Here is a 24,588-nt window from a genome sequence, read left to right on the forward strand (position 1 = left end):
CCTGAGTCACACTGCCACACTGAGCCACGCTCACAGCTGGCGTCTGGCAGCCCCTCACCGCCCTCCTGTTTTCTGCATCCCGACTTTCTCCTTGGGCTACACTCATTTTGGAATAGCACATTCCCCAGGACTTCACTGAAAAAGGATGCATGTGAAGTAAAAGTTTTGAGAACTTGCATGTCTGAAAAATGTCAGTATTCTACTTTTAGACTTAATAATAGCTCAGTTAGATAAAAAATTCTGGGTCCAAAGTCCTTTCTCTTAGAACTGTGAAGGCAAAATTCCACTGTCTTCTTGCTTCCAGTATTGCTGCTCTGGATTGGGAGCCATTCTAATCCATAGTCATTGTGTATAACCGTATACAACCTGTTTTATCTCCCAAGTTTCATAAAATTTCCGTTGTCCTCTGTATTCTGAAACTTCGTACGCCCTGAGGGGGACTTTTTTCATTCACTGAGGTCAACTTTAAGTCAACTGACTTTTAATCAGGCAACTCACTTCCTCCAGCTTTAGAACGCTTTCTTGACTGCCTTAATCATTTATCTTCTCTGTTCTTTCTTTCTAAACCTCCTCTTGTTTTCAGATGTTAGATCGCCTGGACTCCTCTAATCTTCCTATTTTTCTCTCCCATCTTCCCTACCTTTGTCTCTGTGCTCTACTTTCTTAGAAATTCTGTCAATTTTAGCTTCCAATCCTACCACTGAGTTGTTAATTTCTGCTATTATATTTTTATCTTCCAAGAGCTTTTCTTTCTTTCTTTCTTTTTGGTTCTCAGAAATTCTTCTTGTAACAACCTGTTCTTGTTTCCTGTTTCCTGGGTGTAACATATTCTCAGATCTCTTGCTTCAATGTTTCATGTTAGAAGTTTCTTTCAGATGTCTGGTACACCTTTCTATCTGTTTATGATTAAGAATAAAGGATTACAGAGTTGATTGGAAGCTCTCAGTGTGAGTGAGGGACTTGTCAACGTTGAACTTCAGTGTATAGTCAATTGAGTGGGTCACTTGTTGGGGAACCACTAATGTCAAAATCTTTGGCTGTTTCCTTTGAGATTATAGGTTCTTGTGAGAATAGTTTTTCTACCCATGCGTAGAAGATGAAGATCTATCTGGCTCCCAGTGTGCTGGGAGTCTAGGAAGGAAATGGGACAGGAATCTCATTTGGTCTGCACATGGCCACTTAATCCTGCAGTGCTTGTTATAGGACCGGCACACTCAACTCTCCCTAGCATCTCTCATTTCAGAGGCCCTCCAGCTACCGTCTCCAGAAAACAAATCTCTAGACTTCTGGCGGAGGTTGTGAGGGTAGGTGAATATTCAGGGCAGTTTTCATCTGTCTGGCCCGGAGGAGAGGCCTGAGGATGCGACTGCTCTTCAGATAGCTGTTTTCCAGTTCTCTTTATTCAGTACCACCCTCCAACATAACATGCGGAGTAGATTTTATAACCCCACTGAAAACATGAGGCAAAGGAATCTCCAAGAGGTTAAAAAAAACAAAAAACTTTCCCAAGATCACAAGGCTAAAAAGGGGCAGAGATGAGACTCAAATTTAAGTCTCTGATGTTATAGCATATAATCTAAACCACGAAGGTCTGCGCCTACACCATTCCATTGTATTAGAATTATTTTTACTCTATTACAGAATTATGTTAAATTCTGGATATAAAACTTAGGAGGCAGGCAATCAGGAGGGTGAGGGGACCCGACATCTTATCTATAAGGAATGGCTTGTGTATTTGTAAATCTTTACCCAAAAAGGGAAGGTGGGACAAAGCATAACAGGCTATATTTAGTTATCTGAAGATAGTCACAAAACTTTAGTAACACTTATCTTCCATTTCTCATATTGTGCACAAGTTAGAACTGGGGTTAATAGGCAAAAGTAACGGGGAAACAGATTTCAGCCCAATTAAAAAAAGAAAACTTTCTAATAGTCATGGTTTTCCACACATTGAAACGAGCTGCTTTGGGAAACGATCAGTTTCTTGATACGCACAGCCTGAATGACCATGTGGTAGAAATGTTTCAGGCAAGATTAATGCATCAGATGACAGAAATATATACCCTTGATGAGATTCTAAGATTCTAGGACCCAGAACATATATGTTAGGATACTAAGACTCTATTCTAGAAATAGTTCATTCTGCTCAGAAAGAATGATTTAATAAGGAACATTTAAGAGCCAGGAGGAAAGCACTATTTGAGTCAAATGTTAATACAATGTTAGCTTACATATTTAAAGATAACACAGTTATGATCATCATGTATATGATGTGATTAGTATCTGACATTTAACTCTATGCTAGTGTTTCTCAAAGTGTGGTTCCTGAACCAGCAACAGCAGCATCACCTGGGAATTTGGTAGAAATGAAGTCCTTGGGCCTCACCCCAGGCCAGCTGAGTCAGAAGCTGGGCACTTGGGCTCAGCAAAGTGAGTTTTAACAAGCCCCCAGGTGTTACTGAGGCACGCTCAGTCTTGAGAATCACTGCTTTCTACTGTATGCCCACCTTTCTCTTGCTTTGTAGTGACAACTGCTGAGTAAATAGCTTATCATTGTTTACAGTTCTGAAGCTTTGATTCATAGGCTACATGGTGCTTTTGCTCATAAAAAACCACTTCATCTCTAATTGCTGCACGCCAATTTACTTTTGTTTCCAAACACATTGCAGCTGTACCAGACACTTCAGGCTGCACTGCCGGGTGCCTCTCCCTGCCCGTTTAGTTATCCTCCTCTGGCTCACTACAGAAGTTATTTGTTAACACTCATCCTCCTCATAGTCTACCCACCAGAGCTGAAATGCAGCAAATATTGCAAATAAGCAGCAATAAATGGCTGTATTTAAAAATCTCATTGTGTGATACATGCATGCTAATTAATGCTGCACTCTCTTGAAGATAGCACTGATAAAATTATTCCCATTGCTGATGTGGTTATCTTTAATTTTTTATACTCATGAATAACATTGGATCTGTTAATTATTATACTACAATTTTAAATCTAAAAAGCATTTAGAAGTATTGGGCTGCAAGAATAAAATGACAAATATATTTCTAGAAATATTTTAAAACTCTCATTAGCTGTAAATGTAAATTTTCCTGCTAGCAGCAGGTCTTTGGTCCACTAAACATGTCACTGCACAACAGAGGGATTTTTCTTTCATTCTCCAGTTCATCTTGTTCAGTCTTCCGAGCAGATATATAATGGCTGTCCTGTTAACTATACACGCGGATTAGACTGTTCTGATGCTGGTTTAAAGATGTCACATTTATAAAAATCTTCATAACAGAGTAACAGCCAAAAAGGGGAAACTACCCAAACACCCATCAACTAACTGGTGAATCGATAAATAAAATGTGTTTATCTATACAATGAAATATTATTCAGCCATAAGAAGAAATGAAGTACTGATTTATGCTACCACATGGGTGAACCTTAAAAACATGACGCTCAGTGAAAGAATCAGTCACAAAAGACCATGTATTGCATGATTCCATCATACAAAGCGTCCGGAGTAGGCAAATCCACAGAGACAGGACATAGAACAGTGGTTGCCAGGGGCTGGGGTGAAGGGTGATCGGAGAGGGACTGCTAATGTGTACAGGACTTTTGGGGCTGATGAAAATGTTCTGGAATTAGTAGTGATGGTTGTACAACTCTGAGAATATACTGAAAATCACTAAATTGTCCACTTTAAAAGGGTGTGTTTTATGGTACATGAATTAGATCTCAATCTTTAAAACATGTAATATTTGAAATTTTATTTTTAATGTCATTATTATAAATAAGCTACACAGAAGAAACAGACTTAGGAGTAACACAGGGTTAGAGAGAAATGCTAAGTCTGCCTCTAAATCAAGTATGTTACATTTTTATTGGGAAAATTGGATTACTGGATTAAAGATTAATTTTCTCACTTACCTATAAAGTGTAAATCTGGCTCACTAAATTAAAAAAATCAAGTCAGTGCATCTTTTTGTGTGCACAAAAGCAGGCAGGAGCTGTGCAGCTAGAAGACTGGCCAGGCTGGGTCTGGGGGGCAGGGCAGCACTTCGACTGTGACTTCCCTGGCGGGTGTGACAAGCCTCCCCTCTCCCTTCAATGCTCTGCTCTGCATGGTGCTTCTGAACCAGCCTGACTTGTCGCTCAGAGTTAGCTGAGATGGTTTGCAGAACTGTTTTCTATCATTTTCCTGATTTTTTTTAGGGAAATTGTTAATTGTTCCAGCTCTGAAGGATTTTATAGACAAAAAGAAAAAGGCATGGTTAATGAGTCTTTTATGTGTGTGTCACATTTGGTTTCTTTACCTAGCAAAGGTGAACTGAAAAATAGCCACAAAGAACAACTGCTGAAATTCAGAGTGAAAAAATGGAACCAATGTGACAGAAAGAAAGGATGAAGCCAGGCAGAATGCCCAACATTATCCCAACATGAGAAAGCACAGAATAGATTTCTTCCCCACTCCTCCAAAATTAGAAAGTAAAATCCAGTGCGGTGGAACACATTTATCCTAACTGTGGCTTATGAGAATGTGATGAAAGCTGCCTGCCACCAGATCTGGCTTTTAAGTATCTACTAGCTCCCTTTTCCTTTTTAGTGTGCATGATAAACTAACGACCTAAAACCACAGATAAACAAACAGAGGAGCAGAAGGAATGGGCTGTTCTAGGAACAGACTTATTCAGCAACCTAAGGTCAAAGGATGTTGCTGCAGCAAATCTGTCCCTCTCATGTAGTAAAAATATTAAAGTGTATTAGGTGGCTGCCTTAGACAGCCTCCCTGATATTTGAAAACCACTAAAATACGAGTATGTATTTTTTAATTTGCCCAGCTCATTATCTCCAAAGAGTATATAACATCATACATGGACCTTTCATATAAGCAAATGACTTCCTAAACCAAACCCAGAAAATAGGTAGTATCTTCTTTATCCTCCATCATCCAGTGTCCATGGAGACCGGCCGTCCATCCTAGCCTCATCATTTCTTGAACTTCTCACAGTGACCTTCAGCCATTCACTCCTCTGAGTATTCCATAGAACATGTCATCACTCACAACTGCCCTGCTCTGAAATCTTGTTTTCCAAGATTACTTTCCTTCTCCATTACTTCCAGCCTTTTACATTCCTTTTACTACATCTATACTTTGGCCTCACTGAGAAAGGAGACACAGTGATCCTTCAATTTTTTCTGATTCTTTAAGTGCCCTCCTGGCTCGGCCTCCTTTCTTGTCCAGTCTAGAATCCCAGGATCAATCACTTTAATCATTTTCTTGCTACCCTTGCTGATGTGTTTTCTGCCTTATCCGCTGCTAATTCCTAATCCAGGAATCAGTAAACCTTTTTTATAAAGGACAAGACAGTAAATATTGTAGGCTCTGTTGCGATTACTCAGCTCTGCTGATGTAGCACAAAAGCAGCGCAAGACAACACACAAGCCGAGTAGTGTAGTTGTATTCCGATAAAACTCTGTTTACAGGTGGTCCAGGCTGGAAATGGCGGCAGTGGCTGGGTCCTGGGTTTCTGGGCTGCAGCTGGGGTGGCCTGAGGAGTGGCGCCCATGGCGAGGAGGGCTCAGCTTGCACGTGGAAGCACCTCACCTACTTCGTGGCGCTGTCCAGGGTGGGAGTGAGCATGCTGAACGTTCTTCTGAAGTGGCACCACAGGAAGGAGGAGAGACCCGAGTTTGTCACCCACCCCCATCTCCACCTCAAGTCCAAGCCCTTTCCCTGGGGAGATGGTAATCATATCCTATTCCGTAACCCTCATGTGAGTCTGCTTCCAACTGGCCGTGAAGATGAACGGACCACTACCCAGTGGGGACCGCAGCACTGGTTTGGACCATTACTCTGCACACGTGGGCCAGAAAAGTGTATGGGACCTTAAGCTCATCTTCTTGTATCCAGTGATGACCATTACACTGATCTTCCTTGCTTATGGCAGGAGACGTCTTAAATAAATAACTTGTTCATGAAAAAACACTTTATTTACAAAAAACAGGCCATGGGCCAGATTTGGCCCAGAGGCTGCAGTCCTAATCCTATTTCAGTTTAAATATCTACCTTTTTCACTCCTAGCCCAGGATGCTCAGTGCTGTGGGAGAAAAGCACTGGCTCCTGCAAATCCGGCCCGCTACAGATCACTGCTCCTTCCTCTCCTCGGTGTCTCATCACCCCTCCCTCCGTTCTCTAGAGTGGCTGTCTTAAGTCCTTTCCAGTCCCCTCATGGCCCTTATACCATTCCAAACCCTCAGTCTTGGTGGGTGACCTCAGACAATAAGATATGGAGGCCACGACGTACAGTGTGCGGCCCACGAAGGCTCAGTACGTTTTAGTTACTAAAACCAACAACGTCTGCTACATCCTTCCCCCTCCTTCCTCACAGGCCCGCAGCACATGGTGACTTTCTGGTCTGGATCCCAGCCCGTCTTCCCCAGATCACACTCCGTTTCGGGATCTCTTCCTCACCTCACTGGCTCCTTCCCCTACCTCTTACCTCGTGTCCTTTCCCACAACAGCCTCTGAAATTCTCTGGCCTCCAGTTTCACCCCCTCCAAATGAACCTTCCACATTCCCTGACACAAGTAATTTTTCAAACACATTTATAAAGCCACTCACGTGGCTTAAAACCTTTAGTGACGTGCATTGTCTTCAAAGTAAAGTCCCAATCTGGCACACCTAGCACCTCGTCATCTGTCTTGGTTTAATTTTCCAGTATCTTCTTCTATTACTTCTTTATGGACACCTTCCAGCTGGAGTTTGCAAGGAAGGCCCTGTGACTGGTGCTGGGAATACAATAATCAGCAGGGCACACATGGTCCCTTTCCTCATGAAGCTGATATTTTACATGGGTGGAAGGCGGAGAATTAAACAACTTTGTGCTTACGCAGTTATATTTAATTAGAATGACAACACGTGCCAGGAAGGACGATTACAGGTACTAACACAGCACACAGCTGGGGGGATTTGAAATAATCTAGGGGACCAGGAAATCTTGAAGAAGCGAGCTGACCTATGAAGGATCAGCAGGAGTGAGCTAGGGAAGGGGTGGGTCAGAAGTGTTCTGGTCAGAGGAAACAAGAGTAAAAAGGTGGTGAAGTCACTTAGTTTATCTGACAAATGGAAAGAGCACCAGGCTTCTGAGAGAGGAAGAAGCCAGACTGCATGAAGCCCAGTAGGCTATTTGATCTTTAGGAATAGGAGGCGCAGTCCACGTTTTAAGTGGGGAGTATCAGTCATCAGGTCACCCTGGCTGCTCCATGGAGAATGAACTGGAGGTCCTCATAACCTCTTTGGTCAGCTGAGCCCTGAATTATTCCTCAGCCTGAATGCCCTTTCTATAAGGATAAGGGTCTACTTGTTCCTGAGAATAAATGAGAAACTCCTGGGTACTTCTGGAAATAACCAGAGGGGATATTAAGGGTTGGAGGGGGCCGGGGTTCTCCAGTTCTAAAAGTGGAACTAAAAATACGGACACTGGAGTAGTAATAGAAGTTTGCCTATGACACCGAGTACCAGGTCTCACCCTAAACACTTTATGTCCGCTAACTCCCCACTACTGTACTTTTCAGCTTTGGAATTCAGGAATTCACTTGATTCTTCTTTATAGATAGTAGTATTCTATTCTGATGAAATTACGCATCTTTCCTTCTGTTTTCTTGATCATATTAATCATGATTAAAGTACCGATCTTGTAACTTCAGTATCCAGATTGTGAGTCTGTTTCTGTTGTCTGTTTTTCTCCTGTATTTCTGGTCATTTGTTCATTTCCTGGTATGCTCGGTAATTTTTTGTTGAATGCCAAACATTATGCATGAAATTGCAGCAGCTCTCAAGAAAGGATTTCAGTGTCTTCTAGAAGACAGATGGAATACAAGGCGATCACTTTGCTCTAGTTGAAGCTGGGGTTCAGCATTTGAGAAGGCTGTTCTATTTCCGGCTTGTCCTTACTCCTAGAGTGTAGTTCTGATGCTTAGGGTGTAGCCTGTTCGAGGTCCCAACCGAAAGGACGGAGTATTTAGCAGAGCTCCTACAATCCAGCACGTCCTGAACTGGAGTTCAACCTGTCTCTTAGCACCATAAAATTACCAGGATCTCTGCTCAGCTCACTGGGTCTTAGAAGCTGCTTCCCATTTAGTCTCCTGGCACCTCATCCAGAACATGATCAGCTTAGCAAGAGGCAAATGTAAGAAATTACACGAAGACTTGTGGACTTTTTCTCTGTGATTTCCTCCCCTCTAGAATATTGGCTCCTTGAGTCCCTGGCACCTTGGAAGCCCCAAACTGCAACCCTATCTTTCAAGTTCAGTGAGACAGCGGAAAGCCCAGGCCTATAATTTTCTCTCAGCTTCTATCGTCCTGCTCTGCTCATAGGCAAATGATGCAAGGGGGGAAGCTGAGGTGAACGTGGGACCAGCTAAATGTGAACTAGTTTCCTACTCTACTCACAGCACTTCTGACACCAAACATGAGGGCTTTCTGCACCAAGGATTTCTCCAAGGCTCTGTGCACACCAACTGGGTGTCCTACAATTTAACTCAATTCTGACACTGAAACTCAGAGTTAGTGCAGACCCCAGAGAGTAAGGGCTCAGTCTCTCAAGCCTGCCTCCCACTTCAGATGCCAACTGCAAGTCCAAGCCTCCTCTATTTCTGACCTGCTGGCTATAAATTGAGGGATCCCGTGGTCCCCTCCCTGGGCTTGATGATCTGCTAGAATGGCTCACAAAACTCAGGAAAGAACTTTACTTACTATTTTTGGTTTATCAAAAGGATACAACTCAGGAACAGCCAAATGGAAAAAATGCATAGGGTGAGGTGCGGGGAAGGGGCACAGAGCTGCCATGCCTTCTCCGGGGGTGCCCTCCTCCCAGAACCTTTATGTGTTCACCATCCTGGAAGCACTCTAAAGCCATTCTTCAGGATTTTTATGGAGGTTCCATTATATAGGCATGACTGATCGAATCTTTGGCACTGATGATTAACTCAATCTCCAGCCCCTCACCTCTTCCCACAGGCCAGGAGGGAGGTCTGAAAGTTCTGCTGGTGTGGTTGAAAGGGGCTTATTACGAATAACGAAAGGTGTTCCCCTCACTTCTATGACTCAGGAAATTACAAGGGTTTTAGGAGCTCTGTGCCAGAAACCAGAGATGAAGACCAAATATATGTTTCTTATTATATCACAGTATCACAATCCTGTTCCCCAGGATCCTGACTCATCATGTGTTTTCTACTTTCGTTGGTTTATAATGACTGTTAATAGTTTTTTCAGCTTTAATCAGTATTTTTGGTGGAGGATTAGAATAATGCTGTCTACTTCATTATAAGTAGAAGCAAAAGTCTTTCTTGCTAACTGGTTTTAGAGGAACTTCTTGCTACATTTTATAATTAAATGTACTTGGTACACAGGCAGTGACCAAAAATTATTTTCAATTTTCTTTTCGTGGTATTTGTGAAAGAAATGAACCAAAAATAACAACTTCCCATGGGACAGCCATGCACATAGCTAACATGGCCATCATAACCAATACTAATTGGTTTCCCCATCAGCAGTTAATTTGGTGACAAAACTAAGAATCAGTTGTATTTTTACGCTACTCGATTTGAAAAAATTGTGGAAAGAGCAGCAAAAAGAGTTTTTTGTTATTCACTGACCTTACTAGCACCAAGGTAAATTTCTTTAACCTCAACATTTTGGCTTCCATTGTTTGTATTTATATCGTACTTCTGACCTGAATTTGAGGCAGTTTAAAAGATTTATATTAAAAACTTTATATTTATATGAGTAAGTAAGCATCATTATATATAAGAACCAATAAACTAGTCTTTGAAAAATGTACCAGTAAACAAATTTACTTTTACTAACTAATTAGCTTTACAGAGGAAAATATAATTATAAAATGTAGGATTTAATAACTAATGACCTGGACTCCCAACTGGCTTTATCCTTCATCATCCAGCCTAAGCATTACTGCAACCCTCTTAATGTTTCTTAAGACAGAAAATGGAAGAGACTCTCCATCCCTTTTTTGTAATCAGTACATAGCTCTTCTAAAAAGGAGACAGCGCACACACCCACACACACACATATATGTGTTTTCCCTTTTAAATGTGTGTATATACAGACCAATATACATAATAACCAATTTTCTCATATGGTTTAAAAATAAATAACCTAAAGTTCTAACAGGAAGCTCTTATTTAACGCTAGTTCTTCCTAATTTGTTCTGCATCAAAATTGCTCAGAACTTGTGCTTTCTTAAGCACTTGTAATTCACAATGATGAGCTGCTATTAGCCCTTAAATAAAAGAGGCACTTTATCAACTGAGAAGTACCTCCATGGCATGTTTTAATACTAATGGATGGAGAGTAAAAGGAAGGAACAAAAAATGGAGACAAATGCAGAGAAAAGTAAAAGAAGGGTTTTTCAAAAGAGGTTTTTTGGTTTGTGTTTGTCTGTTTTTCTGTATACTCACCCCATGTGGTTAAGGTCTTTAGGTTTCCAGCATCCATCTGCACGAAGCTGGACTGTGTTGCTTTCAGACGGTCCTTACTGATTAACGTCTCCTTCACTGGGTCAAATGTTTTGAATGAGGGAGAGACATAGAGTGTCTCTACAGAGGCCTGATTATAGAAGGTAGAATCTGACTTTGAGATCCTTAAATTAGGGTTGATCAACTCTTCTTTACTTGATGACCAAAATGCTGGTAAAGCTGTCAGGGTTTCAAAACTTTTTGTGGCTGGCTGCTTTTCTAGAGACATTTGCAAAGGGTTTTCTATTACAGTATTTGTAATAGTATTGTCTGATTTCTTGTCCAAACTCACATTTGCCTGCAGAGATGGGCTTTTTTCTGAGGAAACAGGCACAGTATCTATAAAGTAACAAATAAGAGCTATAATCAAAAAATAAAATTGAAAATACTCTATTTCAAATTTATTGCATTTTCAATAACTGGAGTTTTTAAATGCCATAACAGAATTCTCTCCTGTTTAGTTGTTCCTACTTTTTTTTTTCCACTATGTTTCTATTCTGTCTATTTGAAGTACACCCAGGCTACACCTGATGCACCAGTCATTTGGGGGCTGCCTTTTCTCTCTCTCCTCACTGATGCCAAGGCAAGAAAAGCTTCAAATAACTTGTCTTTAAATATTTCTCCCTTCACCCACTCATCTGTCTCTGAAACCACTATATTTTTAGTATCTTCAAACTTTCATCTTTTACATGATAAACTAGAGAAAATATGCCACATCATACTGGTCTATCCTTACAGAACCTCCAGCTACAAAAAAGCCTTTTTCCTCTGAAATAAAGAATGTCTTCTTGCCCAGTGTCTACACAAGGGCCATGAATGAAAATCACTATGTTAGATGGAAAGTTAATGTTAATAAATCTTTGGTGGGAGAAAAGCAGCAATTTTCCAGAGCAGTTGTGATGATTACTAAAATGTAGTTTCTCATCAGGGTGGGGATCTTTGTCCATTTTATTCACTAGTATCACCAAAGAACCTAGAATATAATATACTGGAATATGTAACAGACAAATGATATTTATTACAAATAGAAGGAATTGAAGGAATGGAAAGAAACTGAAATTTAAAGTGGGTTTGATATAGAAATATCTACCGAATATGAATTATGGGCCTGGTCCAAATTTCTAGATGCAAATTGTTATCAGTACTCCCAGTGCTAGGGTTTGCTCTCAGATAGTTTCATCTGAAGTTGGATATGGAAAGAAACAAAACTATTTTTAAGAGACAGAGTTCATAAAATCAGAAGCATAACCAGGTGAGAGAAGGTGAAAGGAAGCCTGTCTCATTAGAGCTCCCACAAGAGAGGAGGATACAGGAATTGTAGTAAGTTGCTGTAAAGTGTTTACATATCACAACGTGCATCACAACATACCTCCTAATGCACATTTAGATTCTACCATCATCACTGCCAGGCTCTGAATTATTATGAAGAAAAGAAAATTTTCTTTGACTTTAACCTTCCTTTCCATGTTCATCCACAGTCAGAGGCTAACCTGGGCAAAAATGTTGCTAGTTTACCACAAAATCAGACAATTTAAGAAACATAAATCACCGCCTCAACCAGGAATGCCATTTGTTCCCAACCCTCTCATCTCCAAACATTTTCATCTTTTAAAACTATGTTTTTGTTGCTTGGATGTAATATACATAACAGAATGTGCACGGGTTCTGAGGAGCTAATGGCTGGCTGTGTCAGTTGTTAAGCCATTGTCTCTTAGCTTCGTGATACTTGGGCTGGTACACCACCAACCACATCTGCTGTGCCAGCTAACTTCTTCTTAGGTTCTGCCAACAGGAGATGGAGATTGGAAGGCTGGAGCAGGAAGAAAGGACTTGCACTTTCCTGTTGGCCTGCTCCTGACAGCATCACCCCTGCAATGCTTCTTCACTCCATCAGCAACATTCTTTCTAGTCTGTACTTTCCCCCAACACTTGTAGAAGCAGCCTTATCATATCCCCCTTAATAACATTAGCAACCAGCCAGCCAGGATCCCCTCTAAGAGGTCTGGATTACAGTTTTGGGTCACCACCCCACAGAGCCCATCCTCCAAGCTGTTAAATTTTAATAATTCCAACCTCTTCCCCCTGCTCCCATATCCCTAGGGCTGGTGGTTTATCCCTGCAGGGAAACCATGAGCAGAAACTGGAGGGAGTCAACACTTGGAAGAAAGGAAGAGCACTGGATGAGTTTCCTGTTTCTCCAAATCATCACCTAAGTTCTAGTCAACTTTATACCATGTGCTAAAAATTTGGCTAAACCTACAGTCTCACTGGCTTAATGATCCAGAGGACAAGATTTGGAGCTACCACAGCACTGGAGAGTCAGGGGTGGGAGGAATTCCAGTAAAAAGAGAGCCACAGAGGAAACCACATCTACTACTATTACAGTCAAATTGCTGATACCAAACCTAACAAAGAAAATCTTCAAAGTATCCACAGAAAGGTGACACACTACATATAAGGGGAGAATGACATGAATGACAGCTGAGTTTTCATGAGAAGCAATGGAGATCAGAAGACAGTGGAAATTGTGTGTGTGCGTGCATGCGTGTGTGTGTGTGTATTTTATGCTGACAGGAAAACTGTCAATGCAGAATTCTACATTCAGCAATAACATTCTTTAAAATCAAAGGCAAAATAAAAACGCATTCAGATGAATAAAAACTAAGAGAAATAATTGCTAGCAGGCCTTTATAAAAAGAAATGCTAAAGGAAGTACTTCAAGTTGAAGAAAAATTATACCAGATGCAAAGAGTGCTAGAAATGGGAAATATTAAGGTAAATATAATCAATTTCTTTAAAATATATGTGACTACTTAAAAATTTATAACAGTTTTTTTTTCAGTCATACTTTCCAGACTGGATAAAAAACAAGATCCAATTATATGCTGTATACAAGAGAGTTTAAAAACAAAGTCACAAATAAACTGAAAGTAAAAAGGATTAAAAAGATATACCATGCAACAATAAGTATTAAAAAGCTGAGTAGCTACATTAAAATCAGACAAAATATTCTTCAAGACGAGGGGTATTCTTAAAGAATAAAAGGGACAGTTCATAATGACAAAAGATTCAATCATCTGGAAGATATAAACATTATATGTGTGTATATGCCTAATAGAGTTTCAAAATAAATGAAGCAAAACTGATAGAATTAAAGAGAGAATTAGACAAATCCAACTAAGTCACAGTTGACAATTTGATACCCCTCTCTCAGCAACTGACAGACTGCACAAAATGTGAGAAGGATACAGCCGGCTTAACAACACTATCAACTACCCTGACTTAATCGACGTCTGTAGAGCACCACACCTAACCACTGCAGAATACACAGCTTGGTAAGTGTGCAGGTATACATGGCATGTTTACCAAGGTAAACTATATGCTGAGCCGTAAAACAAGTCTCAATAGACTTGAAAACTTGAAATCTCGTATTAACTTCTCTGGCCAGGGGAATTGAGATAAAAATAAATAACAATAATACACCTGAGGAAAAAAATTCCCAAATATTTGGAAATTTAAAAATACACTTCAAATACCCATGGGTTCAAAAAGAAACTCTGTTAAAATAACCAGTGCTGATTAGACTTCCTCTTCTGGCTGAGATGATTAGGGGCTAGATTTAACCTACTACTTAAAACAACTAAAAAACTGTACAAAATTGATTAAACAGTGTTTCGAGACATTGCACAACAGGCAATACAGGCAGTGAATCTGGAAAGAGAGAAATAGACAAGGTGAGCCCCAAGGACTGTCCCAGGCTACTGCCTGGAGAGTTTCCAGGCCACAGAGAAGGAAGTGGCAACCCAGGCGGAGTACAGTGGTATTCTATCCCCGAGTTGAGAGGATAGAACTGGGCGTCTGCAGAGGCCAAGATGACTGGAGTTTACAGGGCAGGGCACTGGAGAGACCTCTGAAGATCTGCGCATCAGTGCATGCAGGTGAGGAAACTGCCTAAGCCAGGGCAGGCACCTCCCCAAAGGAACAGTGGCAGGATCTTCAGAGCTCACACGGGCTAGCAGCTCATGCTTCTCCTAGCCAGTGGAAGACCTCACAGGACACTGGTGAGAGTAACACACATTGCTAGTGGGAACATAAAATGGTAGTTGCTTTGGGAAACACTTCGGCTGACCCAGCCTCTCCATTCCTAGGTATTTGTATGAGAGAAAACAAAGTATAAGTCCTCACAAAGACCTCTTCATGATTGTTTATGGCATATTTATTTGTGACAGACAAAATCTGAAAACAATCCAAATGTCCCTCAACAGGTGGAATAAACTAATAATGGTATATCCATATACTGGGATACTATTCAGTGATAAAAATGAGTGAACTATCGATGCACACGACTTCAGAATAATTATGCCAGACAGTGAAAGAAGCAAGACACAAAAGTACCTACTGTATGGTTCCGCTAAAAAAACTCTAGAAAATGAGAAAAATCTATACTGGCAAGAAGTAGATTAGTGGTTACATAGGAACAGGGATGGGGCCAAGCACGGAGGGGCAGGTGGGAAGGATTACCATGGGCACAAAGAAACTTTGAGGGATGATGAATATGATTTTGATTGTGGTTGTCATTTCATGGGCATATACGTATGTCACAACTTATTAAATTATGCACTTTAAATATGTGCATTTATTGTATGATAATTATATCTCAATAAGGCTGTCAGAACCATAACTGGCACATTGTTTCCTCCTTACGGGACTCCAGCTGATACAGTGCTTTAGATGAACTACTGCTTTCTCTTTCAATTAAATGCTCTGGGGCTAGGGGAGAGTAGAAATAAGGGAAATCAATCAGGAGACCAAAGAAGTAATTCAGATTCTAAGATTAATTTCACACCAAAACAAGTACTAAGAAACTATATACTGAGGTAGCGTTAGGTTTAGAGGTACAAAGATGTAAAAAAGGTTGAAGGAAGTCTTCTAAAAGCGGCAGTGTTTGAACTGAGCTGAAAGGGTGAGACAGAGTCAACCAGGATGAAAAAGACAGGAAGCTGGTCCAAGTAGATGGGACAACCTCAGCAAAGGAATGAGGACTGTGGACAGTGTAGTGTGGGGGAAAGCAGGGCAGATACAAAGAATTCAGTGTTACTACTGCGAAGTGTGTGAAGAGTGGAGGAGTTAAATCTGGAAAAAAAGGAAGGAGCTGGGTCTGGGGGACCTCTTGACTGACAGGCAGGAGTGATGAGGAAGAATGAAAGTGAAATCTTAAGATTTCACTTTGAAACCTTGAAACTCATTCCTCTGTAGCTGCCTCAAGTGAACTTTGACGGCTCTCCTCCATCTCTCTAAGCTATCTTTTCAACATTCTTCCCTGACTCTGTTTCCTCTAAAATGTAGACAGTCTATCCCTGGCCTCTTTCTCTTCTGCCTCTACAATATCCCAGGGCGATGTCATCTCTTACTGTACTTCAAGTAGGACGAGATGTATCACCCGCGTGCAAGTAATTCCCACATTGTGATTCTCAGCTCTGACTCTGGCTGAGTTCTAGCCCCAAATACCTACCTAGTCCTCTGCACAGGGCAGTCCCACTACCCTCCAGCCTCCTCACCGTTGGGTGTCTGTTTTACTTCTATTAATACGACCATCAAGCAGGGAGGGTATAGTTCAGTGGTAAAGCATGTGCTTAGCATGCATGAGGTCCTAGGTTCATCCCCAGTACCTCCAATGCATACATACATATATACATACATACATACCTAATTATCTCCCCATCCCCCCCCAAAAAAGAAATATGACCTTCAACTTCCCAGTCGCAGGTTACTCTGGAGCACAGCTGCTACCACAGCCTCTAAGAGGTCTCCCTGCCCTGTCTCCTCGGTTCACTCCACACAGCACAGCCAGAGTGACCTGTCTAAACTGAAAATCAGATCCTGTTACTTCTTTCCAGTATTTCCTCAAACTACTTAACATGCTTTACAAGGCTCTTCATAGGTTACTCCCCATTCACCTCTCTTGCCTCATTTTGTACTGTTTTTCCTGGAACCGTACGACTCTGGTCTACTTAACATCTTCCAGTTTTTCACATTTCCTGTGCTCCCTGAGGGCACCACGGCATCACCCATGCTGTTCCTTCCGCCTGAAATGCTCTTCTCCCTCTTTGTATCTGATTTCCAGCTTCCGGGGTGATGTCCATTAGGTGGACACACATTTTCATGTCTCTGTGTTTCTGCTCATGTTCCCTCAGTCTATCCTCATCCTTATTCTTCTCTGTCAAAGACTGTTCCATTCTTCTAAACTTAATTCAAATACCACCTCCTTTGTGAAATCTTTTCTATATCCTCCAAGTTAAAATGAATCCCTCTTTTCTTTGCTTTTGCATAACACAATGTGAATATTCTTATTTCCACTTATTTCTTTATTTCAAATATTACTCATTCATTTGACAAATGTGTATTAAGTATGTGGCAGGCACTAAGCTCTGGCGCCAGCAGTAAACACCTGTTGTTGATGACTTTTTAGAACTCTTGTTTATAGCTCTGTCACCCCAGTAGACTGTACACCCCTTCAGGACACACAACTTATTCAACTTGTTGAACCCATAAGTGACCAATGGAATATCTAACAGTCACCTGATAAATGTCTGGATGATCTATCTAGCCTTTAAAAGAAACCTGACTGTGGAACAAGAGAAGTCTTAGAGGACGTTCTCATTCAGTCCCTTCGTGATTTACACGAGAACCTGAGACTTCCAGAGATTAGGTGACTTGCCAGGATCACATAATGATTCAAGGGCAGAAGTAGGACTAGAACCCCAGATTCCTGAATTCTAAATTGATGCTCCTCTCACTAGGGGAATAAAAAAAGGAGTAAAGAGTGTGGTAGAACCAGCTGCACCAGGCACTTCTTTATTAACAGTCGTTCTAACTGTTCATAACTGGGAAGCGGCTGGAGCTGACCTTGGGAGCAGGCCACGTGTCCCTGGGGCCGCCTATCGAGATGCAGGGCCATGTGCAGGAGGGCTGCCTTAAGTACACAGTTGGCCTGTGTATCTGTGTCTGTCCATCTTCTCCCAGGAAGGGGACTGAGGTAAATTTTTTTTCTTGGATTCATATAAAGAACAGACAGCATTTATGGAAATTTTTCTGAAGTCCAGGAGAGCTTGTGGGAATTTGAAGGAGAACAGCAAGAAATTTGTCTTTTTATGTTTGAACACAAAGCACATAAATGGATACTCTGTAAACACTAAAGGGATTTTTTTCATGAGGGCGTCTCAACTTTCTCTGGGAGAGAATTTCTCTGAGTTCCACTGAAAAGGCAGAGGAGTACAGAATGAATTAATTTGGTTGGCTTGCCAGTTTCTCATTTTCTTTCAATTTAAACCTGAATGTCAAAAAGCTTTGTTCTCAAGTATCTATCCAGCAGACTCCTGGATGGGAAGCCCAGTATTAAATTATGACACTGTACCCAGTTTCTTTATTGTACAATGCTTTACACCTGCTCTATACTTGATTAATGCAAAATAGGACCCTGAAATGTCAGTCATATTAAAGCTGGTTTGGTTATTCTTGATAGTTATCTTTAGGAAGAAGCTTATTCCCTGTGTAAGACATCAGACAGAAAATTTAAATGCAGGCTATCACCAAAATGCCTGAAGCAAGGAAAAGAAAAACAGCACACCTCCATGTTTTGAGCCTAAGGACAAAAGAGAAACAGCTATGCTGCTGAAGGTACTGAAACTGTTTTTGCTAGTTTGGAGACGATGATGAAGTCATTTTTGAAAGGGAACTTCAGATTTAATTCTGAGTTGAGACACTTTGCCTACAGATAGGAACAGTCCGATACTGGTAACTGTTTTTCATTTTTCAGTAATTCCACTGCCTTGTTTCAGGTATATAATCACTGCAAATTACTTTATATTCTATTATATTGTGACTCTAACAATTGGTGTTATATTCCAGCAGAGCTATTGCTGTGATCAATTCTCCTGTTGGTCTGATACGTAGTATCCAATTACAGCTACAAAGCAGAGAGCTGGCAAGCATGACAAAAGATGGATGCCAAAATACATCTTTCTGTAGTTTAAAATCGTGTAACCAAAGGGGCTGCTTGCTACTTTAGTAATTATGTTAATCAAAGGAAATATGATCTGAAGATAATAAGGCCATTTTGCTAAAAGGCCACAGTTATAAATCATTAACATAGAGGGGTGATTTGAATTGCTCTTTAATATATTAGTCTAAAGTAGACAAGCCATTAATTTAAAATGGATATTTAATGTGAAACTTAAATAACATATTTGACATGAAAATCTTAATTTGCCTTACAGTATAAAGCCACAAATAATCATATTAAATTAGTATAGCTATAATCTCCCTATGATCTGTGTGTGTTAAGTGTGTGTATGCATGTGTATGTGTGTGTATGTATGTGTGTGTGTATAAACATAGTTGTAGGTTCTGAGAATTTTTAAGTCATCTATCATTATATTTAACTGTAGTATATATTATATCCAAGTGTTAAAATAAGAAAACATATTTGGAAAATACAGCTATGAAATATGCCAAGTATATTTACTACTTCTTCTGATATAAATTAGATATAATGGTTTAATTTCTCAGAAAAATGGAGATATGGACACATTTAAATGTGTTTTTCCTTAAAAAAATCTTTAAGTGGAACAGCTGAAGACCTTCAGGCCACAAAAATGGATCAGAATGGATTATAAAACAGGTAAGGGACACTCATTACTAAATTTTAAACCACAGTTATGGTTCCACCAATAATAAAAACTGTAATTTTCCTCAATAGATTATCATTATCAAAACTGAAGCTGGAAGTGTCTTTGGTAGCTGTCATTATCTATCTTAATGTCTGTCTTAATTTAGGCTAGAGTTTAAGTGGAACCTGGTCTCTGGCATGCTAAGGTCTCCACGCGTTACAGAGCACACTCCAGGCTGACTGAGATGGGCAGGTGCCTGAAAGCACAAGTGTCTGTGATCATCCAACCAAACCTTATAATGAAAATAAAACCCTACAGGTGACACTGTGAAGCTAAATTGGGTCAGAGGTTCAATTCTGACATGAATTAAACATACAAAGTGTTTGAAGTGGTACCCCGCACACAGTAAAAGAATATAGTTACTGGGCATTGTTATTACGGAACAGACAGTCTGAAGAAGTGGCTCACAAGGGAGTCCCAGCCACAGCCCTGGCTGGAAGCAGACGGGAACCTGAGCATACCAGGCACTCTCCTGCCCCTCGCCCCCGACAGAACTTTCCGTATTCACAGACCACAAGCAGGACGCATGCCCTTCGTGCCCACTGGCTTTTGTATTTAAGGCCAAGAGAACTGGTGTGCCGTGGAAAGAGGATGAGGAGATGAACTACAATTCTCAAACACTCTCCCCATTAGATGTACAGACCGATAATAAACTTTTTTACCTCAATACTGAGTAAAACTCACGTCTAAGCTTGCAATACTGCAGCAAACCTTTAAATATCATTTAAATTGTGAATTCAAATGAAGTGCTATTTCTCATGAATGCTCTACTACTCAAAATAAGCAGACACAAAAACACTTCACCTATTAAAACTTCACATATTGTATATGTCCCTTTGGGAAACATCTTACTGAATACCCAAGATGACAGCTACCATTTCTCTTCCCTCCAGCAGAGGGGGATGGGATGGGCCATGTTCTTATAGTGCTCTGCTTATATATACATATATATATGTATATATATATATATATATAGATGTACAATATTATGTTAGTTTTAGGTGTACTATGTAGTGATTTGACATTTGCATACATTATGAAATGATCACCATAAGTCTAGTAACCATCCATCTCCGTAGAAAGTTATTACAATATTATTGGCCATATTCCTTATGCTGTATATTACATCCCCATGGAGTATTTATTTTATAACTGAAGGTTTGTACCTCTTAATCCCCCTCACCTATTTCACCCACAGCTTGTATTTTAATAAATGACTTAAAGAACTATATTGTAAATTTATCTCTGTAATGTTTCATTTGCTCTTTTTATTCCAGCATCTTCCACATATTTTCACTCATTCATTTATGCAATAAATACATTGAGGATGGACTATGTACTAGGCACTGACTGTGCCTGCAAATACAAAAAAATCAGCAGAATTAGACCAGCAAAGCCTTTAGACACTGTTAATTCACTGGAATTACAAAACACAGAAGATAAAATCACCACAGATATATTTAATTTGTGTGCATATGTATGACTGAACTATTATGCTGTACATCAGAAACTGACACAACATAGTAAACTGACTATACTTCCATAAAAAAAATCAACTCCAAAAAAAATTAAGAAAACTGGGAACTGGAAGACAGGGACAAAGAAATCGTTGAAAAGTAGAGCGCACAGATGAAACAAAAAGAAAACATGGATGTGAGGGGTGAGAAAGTTTAAATCAATCTCATCAGAGTCCCAACTCTCCTTCCAGTCTCGAATTCCCTGCCCCGTGACAGGTCAGCCATTCTTAATTACTCGAAAGGCACCCCCACCACACACAGGTGCTGCCCCACCTCCTGGTCTGCTCTGCTCTTTCACTTTCCTTTCCTTCAGTCTTATGGGACAAAGCAGCTTACAGGTCAAAGCTCCCTCCTCTGAGCTCTGCTCTTCCCGGGTGCTAGAACAGAGAGAGGGGAGTAAGGCACGAGTCCGTCTCTTCCCCACCTGCCCCCTGTTGTGGCCACACATTTACAGTGGTTGCTGCTGCTCTGGCTGTGATGGGCACCCATCCTCTCTGCATGGCAGGTACCCCAACACTGACTCCCTCATGAGGTGAGTATAAGTGTACCCTGGGGTGCCCCTAATGACACCATTTCTGAAGGTGGGACATCGAGGTCTGGTTCGGCTTATTCCAACCACCTCCTGCTGCCTCCCCGCTGCCGTCCCACTGACTTCCAGTCTAGCACCTTGGGTCTGACATGCGTTAGAATCCCCTCCTCCTCCCTTCTTCTCTCCAGGGTGACTGACCACTTCTGGAGAAAATTCACAACTGTGAACCTGGGAGTCGCCTGGGTCCTCAGAGCTCTCCCGTTTCCCTCAAAGACAACTCCAAACCTTCGCTGCTCTCCTCAAGCACCCCTGTCAACTTGACCTTTTCTCTCTCACTTTTAGAAGATGATTTTCACTCCACTTGTCAAGAAAAGAGAGACTTTTAAACTGATCTGATTCAGTTTCTTGCCTGAATTGATCTGATTGGTCCACAACCAATCCTTACACCCACCCCTTCAGTCCTGAAGTTCAGAAACCCCTCTTACCAGGCCTGTCCTGCCATCCGTGTCACTGAAACACCCACACAAGTCACTTCCTCTCTTTCTAGTCTTCAACTTCTTTCCTTATTAGCTTCTCCTCTCAGCTCACAGATGCCCAGTCTCTTCTATTTTAAACAATTCTTCTCTGGGCCCCTCTGATCGTTGTTCAATCTTTCTCCTGCTCCCCTCACCCAAACACACTGAAAAATGATTCTTCCCCAGCTGAATCCACTTCCTTCTTTCCTGTTCAACTCCTCAAAACACTATAAGCTGGCTTCCATTCCTATCTTTCAACTGAAGCTGCCCTCTGGGAGGCTAGCACTGACCTCTTAACTGCTGAATCCAACGGAAATTTTTCAGTCCTTATATCACAGGAATTCTCTGTGGCATTTAAGATTGATTAGCCTTTCCTCCTTCTGCATCCTTCATTTCATACCTTCATTCATTCAGAAGATATTTATTAGGCCACGTGTCACACACTCTTCTAGGTACTAAAAATACAGCAGTGTATGAAAATAGCTATATCCTCTTGCAGCTCACATTACAGTGGGGAAAGAAGAAATTAACAATTAGGTATTTAGATATAGTAAGTCAGATGGTGGTCAAGTCTATGGAGGACAATGAAGCAGTTAAGGAGGGTTCAGGGAGTGCCAGGGAATGGGCAGACTTGTGGGGGAGGGGTGGGGACAAGCCTCACTGTTAAGGTGACATTTAAGCAGAAAACTGAAGGGGGTGAGAGAGAGACGCATGCGGACAAGTGGAGGGCAGAGTGCTCCAGTCGGAGGGAAGAGTCCCTGTAGAGAGGGAGAGGCAGGAGGGTACCTGGCATGTCCCAACACCACCAAGGGGTCTAAGGCAGCTGTGCAGAGCGAACAGGGAGGAGGAGAGGGGGGAGAGGAAGGCAGATCAGAGGGTCCTTGTGTGAGGTGAGAAGTCCCTGGAGGGTTTTTAAGCAAAGGAATGATACAGTATGACTTCTTTTTTATAAAATCACTTTGGCTTTTATGTAAAGAAAGGCTACAGGGGGCAAGGGGAGGAGCAGGCCACAAGTTAGGAGACCGCTTCAGTAACCCACCTTAGCCAAACTGGTTGACAGGACCAGGACAAGCGACAGAGGTGGTCTGATTCTAGATATATTTTGAAGGTAGAATGGATATGAGAGAGAAATAAGCCAGGGGTGACTTTGAAGGGTTGGGCTGGATGCAGCTCCAGTCCAGCTGGCTGTACGTGAGGCTGTCCTCACAGGCCTCTAGCATCTTTCTGCTGAGGCCTTCCTGCCCTCCAGGCCGCCCAACTGGACAGGCAGCTCTCGCTCCTCCATAACCCCCATCTGGGAAGCCCATGCTGTGATCAGCTACGGGTCACAGGCCATCACCAGGCCTCTGTTGTGTTACCACCAAAGCTACTGGTCAGCTTTTTCCTCTCCCAGGCCAGAGTCAGACTCTGACTATAATTCGAGGCATGAGTCAGGCACTGGTCTCCAGTTCCAGGGAATGTACTTGAAAGCCTCTCTCCCTGGGGCTGGGGTTAGCGAGGAGCAGTCTTCTCACTGCTGCCCCATATGGGGTTGTGTGGAGACTCAGAGCATCATAACAGCTCTGGTCCGAGAAATTTCTTCACCAGATTCTCCCTCTTCCACCACAATGTCCCCCTTAAAAGGTTCCAAACTCCGTGTGTGTGTTTGTGCGTGTATGTGGTGAGGTGAGGGTGGGGCTCAAGAGTCACAGAGTAGGTTTTCACCCGTTTCCTTTAACAATCTCCACATATGGCTTTGATATCTGGTATCTGTTTTATTATTAGTTTCTAAAGCAAAAGAGAGTCAGAAAGAGCCCATTTTAACATCCTATTACACATACGTAGTCTGGCTGAGTCCAAAGTCACTGTATTGACCCACCTCCTGAATTATTATTCAGAGACTTTAGAACCCTATAACTAATTTACCCTTCTCCTCAGTCACATGCTGTTATAACATCTAGCATTTCAGTTCTTTTTCAAACACCAGAAATTAAAATTATTTTATATTACTTTTTATTTTATTACTATTTTTTCAATGGAGGTATTGGGGATTGAACCCAGGACCTCGTGCATACTAAGCATGTGCTCTACCACCAAGCTATACCCACCCTGCCTTCCAATACTACAAATTAAATGTTATAATTAGTTTTTTAAACTACATCTGCTCAGATTCACCTGTACGTTTACCAATTTCTTTGCTCACCATTCCTTCTTACACTCTGACATTAATTCTGGAATTCCTGAAATACATGGTTACAAGCTCCTAAGGGCCTGTGGTGGTAAACCCAGCTTCTGTTTATTTCAGGTGTCTTTTTTTGAAAGGAACTTTACTTCATTGTTTTTCTTAAATGATTACACACTTTAGGTTGACAGATATTTTTTCTGAAAACAGAAAGATATTATTGCCTGTCTTCTGGCTTCCAGTGTGGTTGCTGAGAAGTCTGTTTTGTTATTCTGTCACAGAAATTTGCTTTTCTCTCTTTCTTTACTGCTCCACAGGTTTACTATGATATAAGAGTTTGCAGTTTTAGCTCTGTATCCTATTGGTATATAGTGTGTGTCCTGTACCTTTGGATTCATGTCTTTCATCACTTCTGGAAAAATTATCTCCCCCCATGTTATCAAATACTACCTCTCTTTCTACATATATATTCTCTCCCTCTGGGACTCTGATTGGTTATATTAAACTTCATTTATCATTTATGTCTCAAGTTTTCTTTAGTATTTTCCAACTTCTTGGCCTCTTTGCTGCATTCTGGGGAATTTTTCCTAATACACATTCTAATTCAGT

The 24,588-nt window shown here is 41.2% G+C and overlaps 1 protein-coding gene across 5 annotated transcripts in view; it reads right to left on the reverse strand.

Annotated features, from left to right (window-relative positions):
- ENTHD1 (ENTH domain containing 1) overlaps window positions 1-24,588 on the reverse strand; it is a 106,832-nt gene that overhangs the window by 2,905 nt on the left and 79,339 nt on the right. For all 5 annotated transcript variants that reach the window (XM_072973561.1, XM_072973562.1, XM_072973563.1 and 2 more), the window contains one exon: window positions 10,472-10,867. In XM_072973561.1, coding sequence (XP_072829662.1) covers window positions 10,472-10,867 — 396 coding nt within the window. The remainder of the gene's footprint in view (window positions 1-10,471; window positions 10,868-24,588) is intronic.

Source organism: Vicugna pacos, chromosome 12 (genome assembly GCF_048564905.1).
Source record: "Vicugna pacos chromosome 12, VicPac4, whole genome shotgun sequence".
NCBI lineage: Eukaryota > Metazoa > Chordata > Mammalia > Artiodactyla > Camelidae > Vicugna > Vicugna pacos.